At 35.5% G+C, this 17,939-nt stretch overlaps 1 protein-coding gene across 1 annotated transcript in view; it reads right to left on the bottom strand.

The window, feature by feature from the left end:
* The window catches only part of LOC131038720 (cytochrome P450 734A1), a 54,478-nt gene extending 39,185 nt beyond the window's left edge, over positions 1 to 15,293 (bottom strand). The window contains exons 1-3 of the mRNA XM_057971244.2: positions 14,945 to 15,293; positions 14,532 to 14,743; positions 14,078 to 14,319 (exon numbers count right to left, since the gene is read on the bottom strand). Coding sequence (XP_057827227.2) covers positions 14,078 to 14,319; positions 14,532 to 14,743; positions 14,945 to 15,218 — 728 coding nt within the window. The 5' untranslated portion in view covers positions 15,219 to 15,293. The remainder of the gene's footprint in view (positions 1 to 14,077; positions 14,320 to 14,531; positions 14,744 to 14,944) is intronic.
* Positions 15,294 to 17,939: the final 2,646 nt, after the last annotated feature.

The raw sequence follows: 17,939 nt of genomic DNA, 5'->3' as shown, positions 1-17,939 counted from the left end.
ATTAATTATTTTGATTCGGATATATATATATATATATATATATGTGCTGTCCATGGATGGTACATATCACTTTCAACCTGTTCTAAATCAAACAAACTTGAGCCATAACAAAAAATAGCTCTTTCAACAGATACATTCCTCTCCATTGGTTCTGTTTGGAAATCGTTTTGGTACACATCTAGCATAGGAGATTTCCATCCAATTTTCTGTACTTACAAGTTTCAACAACATTCTCACAGTCAGCATGTCATGTCCCCATAAATATTTGAAGAAATATATATATGTATGGTTATAAAGACAATGTTCCTGAGCAGAAAACACGTCATTATGGCTATCGAGGATTACATTCCTCCACACATACGTCTTACTTCCTTTGTAATGCGTGACACTTAGGTGATTAATATATTAATCAAAGAACTCGATTATCAAACTAACCATTTCATTGGTTAGCTATTAACTCGATTTAAGGAAGGAGTGCGTCAAACCAACGTGTGGCTTCAAACGTTGTATCCTCTCACCAGCAAGGTATAAACTTAAAGATTGAAACACTCTAAAAGGAGGTTAAGACATTATATATTATTTTGGAAGGATATCCTGTGCGATAGCAGAAGGGAAACAAATACTTCAAAGCCATAATCGATTGCTGACAAATACAACTCATAACCACGAAGGTGAAGGTCGGATGCAAGCGTTTGACATTAAAGGCTAGAGACAGAATCACCTGTGTCATCTACACCTTCACAATTATCGTATAGTCTACATGGTCGAAGGCCAAATGTTGTAACAAGCCATAACAGTTCATACATCCGACAAGACTCAGGTCTCTACCAGAAAAGCGATCATAACAAAGAGCGATAGTATCTCTCTAATATTCATCACATAATTGCCGGTATCTAAGACATAGAAAAAGACATTCTATCATATCAGACAGGAAAGGGATTGTACACTGTAAAACAAAATGTTATATTCATTATGATAATTGCAATATCTATATATATATATATATATTGTTGAGTTATCAATTGTAACAAGTTCAGGAGGATCAATATATTCTTATATATGTACATAACTCATCATTCTCATTACAAGTGGCATTTACTGTCATCTATATCAGTTTCTTGATGCCTCCTTAGGAAAAAGACTCTTGTAGTATTAGATTTCTGTCCCAGATTAATAAGCCATCCTAATAAGGGACATTACAGTGGTATTGGAGCGAAGTATCCTACCAGCCTGTGGGAACCTGGTGAATGAAAACATATCATAGAAGGAACGGCCAAGCAGTCATGGCAGAACAGTTAGCCAAAGAAATGAAGACCTTCATGGAGCAGACAAATGACAAGTTTGAGAAGACAAACAAGTTAATCCTCCGAGCCATTCAAAACATGAGTAACAACAATGCTAGGATCAACCCCATCTTGGGAAGGGACACACACTCCAACCAATCTGAAAATGAGCAGTCATCTCAGGGATCCATTCTTAGACCCACTATGCCATCATTTTTGCCAAGGGAAGAACCCATGATAGAAGTGAACGAACCAGTAACTGAAAAATGTGGATGAATTAGCAGCAAGGTATGCAAGGTTAGATCCCGAAATACAAGAACACATCCCTTTCAAAGAATACTATGAGGTCAAAACCCAAGCCAATCCAAATAGGAGGAAGAAGCATGTTGACAAAGATCTCAAAGCAAGGTTGAGTAAAATGACTTTGCCGTACTTTGATGGAACCAAGAAATTTTCAGCTCAATCGTGGGTTCAAAAATTGGATACATATTTATCACTCAGCCCTATGACAGAGGAAAATGCCATCAGATTTTCCACCCTTCATCTAACAGGGATAGCACATGATTGGTGGCACCATGGCCTTGTCACTCAAGATCACCGAAGCATCACCATGTATAGTGAATTCAGCCAAAGGCTCATCATAAGGTTTGATCAAAGACATCCGGAATGGTACTTCAAGGAACTAACCCTACTCACACAACAAGGGACAGTAGAAGAATATGCAAATGAATTTCAGAACTTGGCAGTCATGGTTCCCAACCTCTCTCAAGGAAGACTTACCTATCTATTTATAGAAGAACTCAAAGAATCAATCAAAAAGATAGTCAATCCATTGGAGCCTCAAAATCTAAGTGAAGCAATACAAAGGGCCATCAAAGTTGAAGATAATTACTCCAAAGATAGACCAAGATACATGACATCCAAGACATATTCTAGGAGGGGCCATAGGGATGAATCTCATAAGGAGAAAGGAACACCATGCCACTTTTGCAATGAGACATGGAGACCTGGTTATAGATGCCAAACCAAGGGAGGCCAAGGACAAAGGGACGAATTGAGAAGGAAGAACCTATGTTTTAGATGCAAAGAACCATGGAGACTTGATCATCAATGTAAGAGAGGACAATTAAATCAAATGGAAGAACCAAAGGACGAAAGAGGAGAAGGAAGTCCACACAAAAGACCAAGGTTAGAAGAGGAAGAACATGGAACCTTAGCTGTAATTTCAAACGATTACGAAGATAGGCCACTCAAACTTAAAGGAGTCCTCAAAGGACAAAAGGTAATCTCCTTGGTAGATAGTGGGGCTTCCCACAACTTCATTAGCAAAAATTTGGTAGCAAGAAGGAAGCTGAAAGCTGAAGAGTTCGAAGGATTTAAAGTAGCACTAGTAAATGGAACCATTAATCATTGCACCAAGGTCATTCCTCAACTCGAGATTAAGGTGGGGGAGGATATTATTAAAGGGGATTTCTATGTGATCACATTGGAGAATGATATAATTTTAGGGAGACCTTGGATCCATTCATTGGGACGTTCACCATGGACCTCCCAAATCTTGAGATTTGTTTTCAGCATGATGGATGAGAAGTAACATTAAAGGGCCTACCTAATGGAGATCCAAAAGTGGTTTCTTGCAAAAACATAGAAAGGATCGTTAGACATGGGCAAGGGGAATGGATCGCTCAATGTTTGGTCTTAGACAAAGCTGGTCCAAATTCACCTATGATTCATGTAGACTTACAACCCATCTTGAAAAGACACAAGAAGGTTTTTGGAGACATTCCACATGGGATCCCACCAAGGAGAGGATTTGAACACTCCATAGAACTCGAAGAAGGTGCCAAACCAGTAATTACCACTCCCTATAGACATCCACAAAGATTCAAGGAGGACATTGAGAAGACCATCAATGGACTCCTTAAGATGGGGCACATCCAACCAAGCTACAGCCCCTTTGCATCATCCGTTGTTTTAGTCAAGAAAAAGGATGGAACCATGAGGATGTGCATTGACTATCGGGCCCTCAACAAAAGAACCATCAAGAATAGGTACCCTATACCAAGAATTGATGAATTGATTGATGAGCTTCATGGAGCAAAATATTTCTCCAAAATTGATCTACGAACCGGTTATCATCAAATAAGAATGAGGGAGGAAGATGTACCCAAGACAACTTTCCAATGTCACTATGGGCACTTTGAATTTTTGGTCATGCCCTTGGCCTTACAAACGCACAAGCCACTTTCCAATCATGCATGAACCATGTTTTCTGTCAGCAATTAAGGAAATTTTTACTTGTATTTTTCAATGACATCCTCATTTACAGAAAAACCTGGGAAGAACATCTCCAACATGTGGAGGAAGTCCTAAGCATCCTAGAGAAAGAATCTTTATATGCCAAAGAGTCGAAATGCAAATTCGGCATGAAGGAGACACTCTACTTGGGTCATAAGATCAATGAAGAAGGGGTGAGCGTTGACGAGGAAAAGATCAAAGCTATTAAGGAGTGGTCTACACCCAAAACCTTGACCCAACTCAGAGGGTTTGTTGGTCTATGCAACTATTATAGACGTTTTGTTAAAGGATTTTCCAAAATAGCAGCACCCCTCACAGACCTAACCAAGAAAGGAGCCTTTTCATGGAATGATACAGCGCAACAAGCATTTGACCAATTGAAGGAAACCATGAGTTCATGTCCGGTTCTAGCCATCCCGGATTTCACACTACCATTTGAATTGCAATGTGACTCGTCGGGAGAGGGGATTGGAACAGTCCTCACGCAAAGAAGACACTCAATAGCATTTGAAAGTGAGAAGTTGACTGAAATGGAAAGGCACTATTCAATTTATGACAAGGAGATGTTAGCCATTATGCATGCCTTAGCAAAATTCCAACAATTGACCATAATAGTTTATGTTATTTCATGAATCAAAAAGATTTGAACGACTGGCAACAGAAGTGGATAAGTAAGATACAAGCTTATGATCTTGACATTGAATATGTCAAAGGTACCCATAATGTAGTTGTAGATGCATTATCAAGACGCCCTTGTTTGAATACCATTACAAGCATCACGAAGGAGTGGAAGAATGACATCATCTCAAAATATGCCAAGGATTCCCTTGCCAATGAAATCCCAAAAGGGAGAATACCCAATGATGAATACAAGGTAAATGAAGACATTATCTTATACAAAATAGGATATATCTGCCTGCTAATTCAAAAATGAAGGATAAAATTTTGAGGGAATACCATGATAATCCCCTAGCAGGACATCAAGGTTACTACAAAACATACAAGCAGGTTGGAGAAAGATATTCGTGGAAGGGACTTAAGAAAGATGTCCTCAAACATGTGCAAGAATGTATGACTTGCCAACAAAACAAGGTAGAACAAGGACACCCAACAAGCCTCCTACAACCACTACCCATTCCCAACTAGAAGTGGGAAGTATCTCCATGGATTTTATAACCGGACTACCTAAGGTGTATGGTAAGGACTATATTTATGTTGTAGTAGATAGACTTACAAATTATGCTCACTTATTTGCCATCTCTACCAACTACAGGGCAGTTCAAATAGCAGAAGTGTTCTTTAAAGAAGTTTTTAGACTTCATGGGTTGCCAATAAATATAGTTAGCGATAGGGACAGCCACTTTCTTAGCCAATTTTGGCGAGAACTTTTCAGATTAGGAGGTACAAAACTTACACCTAGCACAAGCTACCATCCACAAACAGATGGTCAAACATAGATTATTAATAAATGGATAGAAGGATATTTGAGGAACTACATCATAGGGCAGCAGAAGACGTTGCCTAAATGGTTACATCTTGGAGAACATTGCTATAACAATACACATCACATATCTATAGGGATGAGCCCCTTCAAGGCCTTGTACGGATATGAAGCCACAACATTTGGGGACCTTGTCCAAGATAGTAGAGTACCCAGAGTTAAAGACTTTGTTCAGCAGAATATTGACATCATGAAAACTCTCAAAGAAAACCTCCATCAAGCCCAAAATCAGCAAAAACTATATGCTGATAAGAACTGTATGGAAAGATCATTTGAAGTAGGAGACATGGTGTTTTTGAGGTTGCAGCCATACAAACAATCATCAATTAAGCCAAGTGGAGCAGAAAAACTCAAACCAAGATTCTATGGCCCCTACAAAGTCTTGAGAAGGATAGGGGAAGTAGCTTATGAAGTGGAGCTTCCCAAAAATAGCAAGATCCATAATATATTTCATGTATCCCTATTGAAGAAATTCCTAGGACAGAAAGTTGTCCCATGTACACAGTTGCCACCATTTGATGATGAGGGAAAACTCATATTAGAACCAGAGATTATCTTGGATACTAGAGAAAGAAGTTTACAAAATAGAACCATCACCGAGTTCCTAATTCAATGGAAAGGTCTACTGGTGGAAGATGCCACATGGGAAAGGAAAGAAGATGTTGAGGCACCCCAAAAGGAGAGGAACACTTATATATAAAATTTAATTTATACCATTGTATTTGTAAATATTAGAAAGTTGTACCAATTAAATTGTTTTTTTTTTACAATCAAATTACTCAAGAATTAGAACATGTACATAGAATAGGCGGCGTGGCTCAAGGAAGCCATAAACCTGCCTAGAAGAGTAGGATGACACGAAGAAGGTCAATCCTCTCTAAGTGTAATGGCTCAAGGAAGCCAATGAGGGTAGCTAGGCTCAAGGAAGTCAGCACCCTAGATGAGTGGGATGGCACAAAGAAGGTCAATCCTCTCTAATTATAGGGCTCAAGGAAGCCAAATATGGGCAGCTAGGCTCAAGGAAGTCAGCACCCTAGTGGAGTAGGATGACACAAAGAAGGTCACTCCTCTCTAAAGCATGAGGGCTCAAGGAAGCCAATAAGGGTAGCTTGGCTCAAGGAAGCCAGTGCCCTAGATAAGAAGGATGTCACAAAGAAGGTCAGTCCTCTCTATGAATAAGGGCTCAAGGAAGTCCATTAGACTTACTGACCCAAAGGAGGTCAGTCTTTACAAAAGGCTCAAGGAAGCCAAAACAGGTAAAGGCTCAAGGCAACCACTCTTTTCTCCTAAGTATACTTTGCATCATGTTAATTCATATATTTGTATATATTAGTGTTACTAATCTTAGTGCAGGAAAAAGAAGACGATAAAATTGCTTGGGGACAAGCAAATTCAAGAAGGGGAGACTGTCATGTCCCCATAAATATTTGATTCTCCTAAGTATACTTTGCATCATGTTAATTCATATATTTGTATATATTAGTGTTACTAATCTTAGTGCAGGAAAAAGAAGACAATAAAATTGCTTGAGGACAAGCAAATTCAAGAAGGGGAGACTGTCATGTCCCCATAAATATTTGAAGAAATATATCTATGTATGGTTATAAAGACAATGTTCCTGAGCAAAAAACACGTCATTATGGGTATCGAGGATTACAATCCTCCATACATACGTCTTACTTCCCTTGTAATGCGTGACACTTAGGCGCTTAATATATTAATCAAGGAACTCGATTATCAAACTAACCATTTCATTGGTTAGCTATTAACTCGATTTAAGGAAAGAGTGCGTCAAACCAACATGTGGCTTCAAACGTTGTATCCTCTCACCATCAAGGTATAAACTTAAAGATCGAAACACTCTAAAAGGAGGTTAAGACATTATATATTATTTCGGAAGGATAGCCTGTGCGATAGCAGAAGGGAAACAAAGACTTCAAAGCCATAATCGATTGCTGACAAATACAACTCATAACCACGAAGGTGCCAGTCGGATGCAAGCGTTTGACATTAAAGGCTAGAGACAGAATCACCTGTGTCATCTACACCTTCACAATTATCGTATAGTCTACATGGCCGAAGGCCAAATGTTGTAACAAGCCGTAACAGTTCATACATTTGACAAGACTCGGGTCTCCACCAACAAAGCGAACATAACAAAGAGCAATAGTATCTCTCTAATAGTCATTACATAATCGTCGGTATCTAAGACATAGCAGAAGACATTCTATCATATCAGACGGGAAAGGGATTGTACACTGTAAAACAGAATATTATATTCATTATGATAATTGCAATATATATATATATTGTTGAGTTATCAATTGTAACAAGTTTGGGAGGATCAATATATTCTTATATCTGTACATAAGTCATCATTCTCATTACAAGTGGCATTTACTGTCATCTATATCAGTTTCTTTATACTTCCTTAGGAAAAAGACTCTTGTAGTTAAAGTATTAGATTACTGTCCCAAATTCATAAGCCATCCTAATAAGGGACATTACACAGCATGAACTTCTACGGAAACCTTCAGAATGGCATTTTGGCAATTTTATTGCTTAGGAACATTCCCCTAATTACTGGAGAAGTTCATGCATTTATCTGCCTTTGACTCATCAAATTCAATGTAACTCAAGTACTCACTTTCCTCTTGTTCCAACTTCTCTTTTCCGGCCTCTCCTCCTATGATTTGTAATTCTTCCTCTAAACACAAAGGAAAATATTTCTTCTTCTAGGTGAATTCTTGTCTTTATTCTTACTTGCAATGGAAAAACTCTTTTTTTGTTGGCTGAAAGGAGATGTCTTGGAATAGAGTTTGGTCTTTGGCACTAGAGATCCTAACACTGACTTTCCTTTTCTTTTTCTCCTTCGGAACCTTAGTCTCTTCTCTCTCTTTCTTGACCTTCTCATGTAATTTTTTAAGTCCCCTTTTTCTTGGCTGCTCTAATTCTTGTAACTTCAAAAATCAATTAAAAGAAATTGGTCTTTGAATTTATCTGATAATGTTTGATGCGATCATCAATTTTTGTGGCCTCTAGTTCATAGTTCATCTTCTCCTTCTGTATTCTTATTAATACCTACCCAGTAGGATCTACATCTTCATCCTTGGGTAAGAATTTAGATTGCCAATCCATGTTCTCTCCCCTAAAGAATGGCAAGGTAACCTGGCCGCATATGAATCCTTTCATTGCATAAAACTATTTAAAACCACTTGGTTGGTAGAATACGCAACTCTAATACCACTGTAATAAGCTTCCTAGCGATTTTCATATTTTAAGTTATGCAAGCATTTTATCAAACAAATTGTATTCAAGATTGATTCAAATGTTTTCACAAATAATTGCCACAGAATCAAATTTCTCAACCCCAAATACTGGGAACAACTTTCTTTACAAAAATTATTGGTTGACGTGCATGCCAGGTAACAAATGATAAATACATGCATAGTTGATAATTTCTAGAACTTCCTTTCAAAACTGATAATACTTCGAAAATTCATAAATTTAAATGCTGACCTCTGCTTTATAGTCCAATCAGCATTCTCTTTTTGCCATTTAACAACCCTTTATACTTTTCAAAACCTCCTCAAGGCTATATGTCACTTCGCAAAGGTTGTACAACTCCCTTAATATTGGTATAACAGCTTGTTATAGGCCGCAATCCCTTTCTAAATGCTGCGCTAGCCTTTTAGAGCCTATCCAAGGCTACGGCAGATTTTATTAAGGCTTTTATGCCTTTCAAATTAGTATCGATCTCGCCCTTTGTGGTCATTAATGTGATATGGCCTAATTCGGGATCATAATATGGTTTAGCCAGGGTAACTCAGCAGCAAATACAAAATATTTGATAAGCTCGGTAACTCAGCAACAAATAAAAATATTTGATTTTAACTCATTCACTTTTGCACACACTACACTTGTAATTTTCTGATGTTTTCACCAGCACACAGCATAACAAATTGTTATATATATTCACTTGCACACACATAACTTAATAAATTTATATTTGCTTGAAACTTTCATAAATTTATTACTATAAATCTGTGACTCTTGGAAAGATATTTTGCTAAGTTGTTGGTTCCAGGTTCGTTGGTTCCAGGTTCGGATTTGAGATTCGGGTTTGCAGGTTGGTCAGTAAAAAACATATAAAAATAAAAAATGTATACATATATGCAACAATAGTTAAGTTCTAAATACACTACTATGCTAGTAGTCAAATAACATAGCAAAATACATTACCATATTAATAATCAAAACTCGATTGTCATGATGTATATACCAAACTGATGGGTGCTGATGTGTGAACATGGTAGCCTAGTTGCTGCCTGTTGGGGATGTTATTCACTTCATCTTGTGGAACCTTGACACTTCATATTGTGGAGCCTTGACCTGAAGGTGGAGCATTGATGGGTTTTGTGTGGAGAAACTCAAGGAAAAACCATGTTTTGATGGGTCGTACAGTTCCAAGCATGTTGTTTCCGCAGCAAATCACAAGTAGACCTAGAGGTGGTTGTTTAGTGCAGCAAATTGAATATTTTCAATCCTTCCATGAATCTTGGCATGAGTTGGAGCTAATATTCGAGGTGCTGGTACAGGTTGAGGCTTTCTAGAGTATTGTTGATGAATATGGAAACTAGCTGGGTGAGCTTACATGCTTTCCTACTTGATATAAAGTGTTCCCTATCCTTTATTGATCTATAGCTCCCCATTCTTGCATTTGGAGGGATCTATTCAATATTGGGTGTGTTCAAAAATTTATTGCAGACTTGTAACTCACTATTTGGCAATTTGCTGCATATTGAAGACTTTGGGAGGCGTACCTTGAAGCATGAATTCCTTATGGGAGTGCCGTACAATTCATAGCATCAATTGAATTTAACTATCAGACCTCCTTTGGAAAAAAAAACAAAAAAACAAAAAAAACACACTTTACAAAGGTTAAAAAAATTGACTTCGGTGCCAAATTCTTCTCGGGTTCCTTGAAATTCTCCAAAATTCTGCCTGGATTCTTCCCCGGTTCATAGGGCCAAACCCACAGACTGTGGGAAGGACCCTGTTTGAACCCAGAGGGAACTAGACCAAGACTAGAACCCGAGGGGTTCTCCAACAAAACCCGGTAACTTAGATATTTTGTTATCAACAATTTCTTGCTCTCTTAATTCTTCAGTATAATCATGAACCCTGGCTTGATCCACCTTTGAATTTTTTTGCACAAACTGTGATCTTGGATGAATCACACATTATTGTCTTTTAATTCACTATTTGACAACTTAAAATATGAATTATATAATAGTTTAATTATTTTTCTCACGTCTGCCTAAAGTTATGGAAAATATAAAAAATGGCCTGAAAATGAACTTTGAATATACCAACATGCTTTGAAGCTTACTAAAGATCCAACTTAATCAAAATTGGTACTTCCAAAAACAAAATATTCTTTCAAATATTTTGGAATGCACTCGAAATGATGAAACTCCACCTGACAGCGTCAACGGACTCATCTTGATCAACACCACACCATTATCTGAACATTCTAAAAAGGATGGCACTCTAGAAGAAAGTTGGAGCTTCTAAAGATATTGGAAAGGCTTAAAAAAAGGACATTACAATTCCTTAGTGTAGTGTCCAAGTAGATTTTTTGTCCATCCTCTTGACCAATTTGAGTGTCCAAGTAGATTTTTTGTCCATCCTCTTGACCAATTTGAGACCAATTTGTTTATCCAGCTTATAAATATTTCTATTGATCGAATTCCTCCATTAAGTTATTCTTTAGATGTTCCTTCTCTCTTCTTCCCTCAAAATAGTCCATCAATTGTATTCCAAAGAAAATGTTTACAAAAACTAATTTAGGTCACTTGGACTTCTCCATAAATGCTCAACCCCAAGTAGAACATTTCCTATAGATTGTAGGTTACATAATCATTTATCTTGAATGTTTCCAGCATCATTTTGCACATTGCTTAAGGATTCCTGTGGTGAATTGACCAATATTCCTCTAGAAGACTGAGACTAAGAAACACAATTTTTATGTGTCCTATAGACTCTAATATGTGGACAGTTAAATGATTCATTACCACACGAGGTTTAGCTTAGTGGTACAGCATTCCAATTTGTATATTACCTCTAGAGCACCACAACCCCCTCAAGCCTCGTTCTGGGTGGAGAGGTTTTACTGTGTATCACTGTCAAAGGTCTCCCCTTTATTTGCAAGCCAGGTCATAGAGACAGATACACATTACTAGCTTTTTATCTACTACCAAAGGTCAGACATCTCGGATTCTAGGAAAGGCTATAGGGGGATTATTTAGCATCCTTGTAATCCAGCCTAGCCATCTCAATCTTGGACCTTCTTTTATGAGCATTCTCAGATTTTTCTAGGACCTTTTGCACATACAAATGATGATGAGGAGGTTACTCTTTCTAGTTCGAGCCTTACTGCAAACATGTATGTTCATTTTTTCGTTGTATTTAATCGCGTTTAAATTTGCATAACCTAGGTTCTTCTTACCCTAGTACTTATTTTTTATGACTGTTGTACTCTCTAAGTTGATCCAATAGAAATTACAGTTGTATGATGTATAGATTCAACTTCAGGAAATTGTGTTCAGGAGTTGGGCTAGTAGAAATTACTGAAGTTTTGTCTTGGGTGAGTGACTGCAATAATATGTCTAGATCAGGGGTTGAGGGTAATAGTAGATCCCACTGTGCTGGAGTGAGATGGCAATAGCCTACATTACTTTTGAATTTTACTCTATCCTTGAAATTCTCTTCTAACGGGAACTTTCACAGAACCAGATTGCTAACTCTTGTGTGTATCTAATTCAAAGTATTAGCCTAGACTGTTAAAGTTAATTAGTTGGACTCCAATACATTGAAATGGCATGTGAATAAATGTAGGCTGACAAATATTGAATGAGAGATATTTGTGGTGGGCCAAATAACTCTTGCTCTAACTTCTTGCACCAGCTGAAGATTACATTAGTGAAAAGCATCTGCTTTTGTTTAGAACTCTTTCATCTCAGATGTATTTCATCGTTTCATATGTTATCAATTTCTTGTTTATTTTGACTGTGCATCATAACATAAAATTTCAAACAAATGGGAGTGATACCAAATAATTTTGGGAATTGGGCAATCAGCATCAACTCCATTAAAGGCCATCACAAAAATTCAAAGGTAGACATTCCATCAAACACTTGGCTTCCCTATGCGATGGTTTTGGTGATTCAAAAGGAATCTGACATCTCTTAAAACACAGTGATGATGGGTTTTCAGTCATAAATTGTGAATTCCACCTTCGATTTGGGTAAACAACAATCTGTTTGTGTGAATTTGTTCTTGATAGACTGCAACAATTCACGAGCACAGGGTTGTTTGAGAAATCGGAGGAAAACGTCAAAGTCTTAGAAACAAAAAGGCAAAATTTATTTGCTGGAATCATGGAGGAATGAGCACAGGGTCCAAGGAATTCATTGCGAAAATCCACTCATTGAAATATGGGGTTGTTTTACAGAATAGGGGGTATTTTTGGGAGACTTCTTGTGAAGAGGTGAGCTTATTGGAGTAATTGGGCATGCCTCTAATCAAACCAAAGATAGAATCTTAATAGTTTTCCATCTAGAACATGAATCCAGCGATAGAATTGAAACCCATACCAGATTTGCAGGTTTTCTAAGCCATTTTTGACCTCTTTGGGTATTTTAGGGCATCATCGCTGCTCACAAACTTTTGGAATTTTGGAAAATCGATTTAAGTCTAAACCGGGTTTTTTTGTTTGTGAAGAATTATCTATCACAGATCTTTCATCAATGGTTAATTTTATATGGTTTAAGGTCTTGAAAATTAGACAAAAAAATATCTCGTTATGTAAAAACCGTGGTTTGCTGATTTTTTTTAATGTTCTGCATTGAAATTTGATTAACTGAGTCTTTCATTGCTTCTACCCTCTCATTCAGATGAAATTTTAATAGTCACATACCCTATCTAGTTGCTTGATCTATTCTGAAGCTAAAATGTGAGATGTCTACTTAAATTTCCCTTTTAAGAGATGGAAAATGTGATTTCTTTTGGAATCGATTTCTTAAGGTTGTCAATGGCTTGATTTGCCTAGGATGTTAGTCAAAATCAAAGAAACCCTTTATTAACCTAATACATGAATTAACTAGTAGTTTGGCGTGTGTTCATGCGATTGGGTGCAAACGAGGTAGCGTGATAAAACCGACCATGCTGGATTAAAAAGCCTTGGTAAAAGTGGGTAAACAATTCTGAGAAACTTATAGGTAACAGATTGTAAATTGACAAATAATGAGAGGAGTGAGAGTGACTTTTGTCTATGTAGTGAGATTTACGTAGTTAAGGAATACTATTATTTGTACTCCATCTACCAGCTCAAGTACACATTAGTAGAAAGCCTTTGATTTATTCATCTCATATATATCGAGTAGAATTCTCAAGAAAGGGAAACCTATTGCATGCCTTGCTATTTATGTGCATCTCTTGGTATATTAGAAATTCCTTATCGAGTAGAATTCTCAACAAAGGGAAACCTATTGCATGCTTTGCTATTTTTCGGTCTAAGAGTTTCTAAGAAGTTAGAATCATATGGGAAGTCACCATTTAACAAGTAATTTATGTAATTTTTTGAAAAATTTTGTGTGTTGTATAATGGGATAATAAAGTATATGTTTATGGGTTCTTTTCATAATATGTTGGTTAAGTGGTGGTATTGTTGTTGTAATCATCATGATTCAAATTTTTGCTGGACTATTGTGATGACAGGTTTGTACCTTCCTTGATCCAATCTACTAATAAATTTGAACCTCAACTTTATTAAATAGAGATGAGATCCCCTGTTCACATAGTACCGGATATAAAGTACACCCACACCTCTCAATTTAGCATCTTCAAAAATATTTCTGGACAAGGTCTAACAGCAAATTACAGTGTCCAGAAAAAAGAAAATCTAGTAGAAAATAAGGGTAAAACTTGCTACCTGAAGCCTGGAATATGAACAGTGCGCATCACTTCAAAATAGAGAAGTAATTGTTGATCCAACAAATGAAAAATGTGTTTGCCCTCTGCATAACTGCTTCCAAATGCTGTGCGGGAAATTATGTCTGATGTAAGTATACAGAAATCTTTAAAAACTTCAATTTCATTGGCACCTGATGACACCAATTTACTCCACTCTGTCAACATGGTGATACCACTTTGTACAATTGAGGGAATCATACCCTGCAAAGTGCAAAGTATTATAAAACTGGCATTTAGTGTTAATACACAGATTGAAGATAATAAAGGAAAATTAAATTTATGTTGCAATGTGTCTGAAATGTCAATTGAGCTGTTAGAAATAGTGCAACGTGCATAGGATATATATGACAACTAGCTTATTACAATCCCAGGATTTTGCATATCTTTTTGTTATTCATGTTCAGAGGATTCACCTTCAAGAGTTCAGTGTGAAAAGCAGGATTAAGAATCCTTCTATGCTGTGCCCATTTCTCCCCATTTAACCTTCCAATGCCTGGTTTTCCGAGCTGCTTATTTTGAAGTTTGTTACAGTGTCCAAACTTGTTACACAGTATCTCCTTTGCAAGCTCAGGGTGAGTAACATAAAGCCTGGGTTTAGTCCCAAACCAGAAAACAAATTCCTGACCTACATCACAGATAATGCATAATGAACTGGGTGCTATAGATCATTCTGTTCTTATATTCTACTGCAAAATTCAAGATATATGATTTCTTCACTGGATGGTGCCCAGTGATAAAATACATGCACAAGAACTTCATCGATAAACACATTGCTTAATTGATAGGATTTCGTTAATGTTTCACTTGGATAAGAGTATAAATGTACCATATTTTTCCATCCAATGATGATAGGCAGGAAGAATTCGAGGAACTATATTGTGTTCTGACAGTGGCAATGGTTTAGAGCTTTCCTTCCAGGCCAATCTAACAATATCAGGAGCATTTCCATAGAATAACTTATAAGGAGGTCCTTGAATCCCTTGTGATTCGAAATATTTTTTACTTTGCAGTGGTTTCAACCATATATGTTTCAGAAATTCCATCAGAAACACTACTAAACCAGCTGAAACCACAGCTGGAATCCAAAAAAGCCATTCCATCTTCTAAGTGATAATTTTCTATTTTCTATGTTGAATCAAAACGCAGCTCTTAATTGTTGCTCACTTGAATTGAGATGCTTTAATCTTCATTGTTGAGGCCTTTCATTGTATACACAGCCATGTTTTAAATGTAAGATTAGTTTTTGGTGACGGAACATCTTGAAAGTATGGTTGAGATCAGTTGAAAAGATTGATAACGACTATTGATTGTTCTGATTATTATTTAAAAAAAAAATTGACCTCTACTAACTGGTTGAATCAATTAATTTAAAACTTTTAGCTAGTAAATTAGAATATTGACATTTAAAAAATAAAAATGCTGACATTGTTTTGTAGATCAATTTATTTGAAACAATTAATTAATTTCAAAATATTTAATTATAATAACAAACACAACAACTATGTCAAATCAACTCATAACAATTAATAAAATTGAAAATAGTTAATAATTTTTAATTTTAGATTTATAACGGCAATTCTAAATGAGGTAAGAATCATTCATATTGTAATTAAAAATAAAACAATTCAATTTGTTAGATAGACAATACATAAAGTAGGTAGGTACTTTTAAATTACAATGTCTAAAATTGTTTTTTAAGTGTATATTTAATTGGATAGATATGAAATGAATCACAAATGTCATTCAAGGACACAACATAATGCTAAAGTCATAAATGCACCTTTATTATAATTATATAATATTGTATATGTCATTAATATTAAAGTCAGTAAGTGCCTATAATGAGGGTGTTGACCTTTGAGGCAAGATCATTGCTATTGACATTTATTGGGAGAATCTCGTTATTAAGGAAAGAGTTTATGATTTGAGGGAATTTTTCATCTTCTGTTATGAGGTCTCTTGCTGGACATTTTCTTTTATGATGACAAGATAATCACACAATGGTTATCTTCTTCTCTGTTATACTCTGGATAGGTCTGCAGGTATGGCATTCATTCTTTTTTGTTCTCTTTTCTATTTACCTCTGGATAGGTCTGCAGGTATGGCATTCATTCTTTTTTGTTCTCTTTTCTATTTACACAACACAATGCTCTGCATTATTTGGAGATTGTTTGGCAAAATTGGTGGTTGGTGGCTTTTTCTGAGGAATTGGAAAGTGTAGTTTATTTGGTGGTGTAGATGGCTCCTTATCATGTTGTTACTAATATGGCTTTTGCTTTGGACTTATTTATGGATTGCTTTTTCTTTGTTTCCTTTTGGCTGTGTGTTTTGTTCTCTGCAGGGCCTTGGACTCATGTGGTGCATAGGCAGATTGGCTTTTTGGGGTGCTGGCACTGATTTTGTTTAAGATATGCTGGCTTCATTTTGGGATGTTCTTCTTCACTGGGTCCTACAAGCTTTATTCGAGTCGCCTATGGGCTATTGTAATGGGTAGATAGGCTTTTGTTTTCTTGAGCAATATTGAAGGGTTTTCTTACGGGTTCTTTCCCTTCAGTGCTCATTGAACCAGACACCATGTAAAAAATATAAAGATTTAATATAATTTCAATGGGTCATCCACTTTTATCAAAAAAAATAAAAAAATATTAAAGTCAACAATGTACCTCTATTATAATGTATGTAATATTATATAAGTCATTCAAGTCATTAATTTGATTTTTGCAATAATTATTCTCCACATGAGAGAAAGATAAATGACATTTTTTAAATTATTAAATAAAAATAATAATTATAGACTATAGAATTGTTGCTCAAAATTTGTAATTCTATACAATGATTGATTGAACTAATAAAAAAACTGGTTGAACTAATAATTAATTGATTCCAATTTATTTAATGATAATAATCTAGGATGTCAACTCAACAATTAATAAAGTCAATTACTTTCTTCCAATACAAAATTAACCTCAAATATAGAATTATAAATAGCAATATAATAAACAATCACACTATGTCATTAATATGTCATGCTACCATTTAATCAACACACTATGTCATTAACATGTCATGCTACAATTTAACCATCACTCTATGTCATTACCATAGTAATTGTTTATTTTAAGATTTACTTAACAATTTTTTTAATTAAACAATGTACCTTTATTATAATTATAAAATATTGTATATGTCATTAATGTTAAAGTCAACAATGTACCTTTATTATAATGTATGTAATATTATATAAGTCATTCAAGTCATTAATTTAATTTTTGCAATAACTATTCTCCACGTGAGAGAAAGATAAATGACATTTTTAAAATTATTAAATAAAAATAATAATTATAGACTATAGGTTGCTCAAAATTTGTAATTCTATACAATGATTGGTTGAACTAATAAAAAAACCGGTAGAACTAATAATTAATTGATTCCAATTTATTTAATTATAATAATCTACGAACATCAACTCAACAATTAATAAAGTCGATTCCTTTCTTCCAACACAAAATTAACCTCAAATATAGAATTATAAATAGCAATATAATAAACAATGACACTATGTCATTAATATGTCATGCTACCATTTAATCATCACACTATGTCATTAAACATGTCATGCTACAATTTAACCATCACTCTATGTCATTACCATAGATACTATTTATTTTAAGATTTACTTAACAATTTTTAAATTTTTTTTTTTAATCTTAACAAATTATTTGTTTAACTTTTATTTCAAACTCTTTATAATTTAATTAATTAGTTAATTTTGTTGCAAAGCAATATTGCTAATACTGATATAATTTTTATATACAACTATA

The sequence above is a fragment of the Cryptomeria japonica genome, chromosome 3, assembly GCF_030272615.1.
Source record: "Cryptomeria japonica chromosome 3, Sugi_1.0, whole genome shotgun sequence".
NCBI classification, from domain to species: domain Eukaryota; kingdom Viridiplantae; phylum Streptophyta; class Pinopsida; order Cupressales; family Cupressaceae; genus Cryptomeria; species Cryptomeria japonica.
The sequence above is the reverse complement of the archived record's forward strand: the minus strand, read 5'-3'. Positions and strand labels throughout refer to the sequence as shown.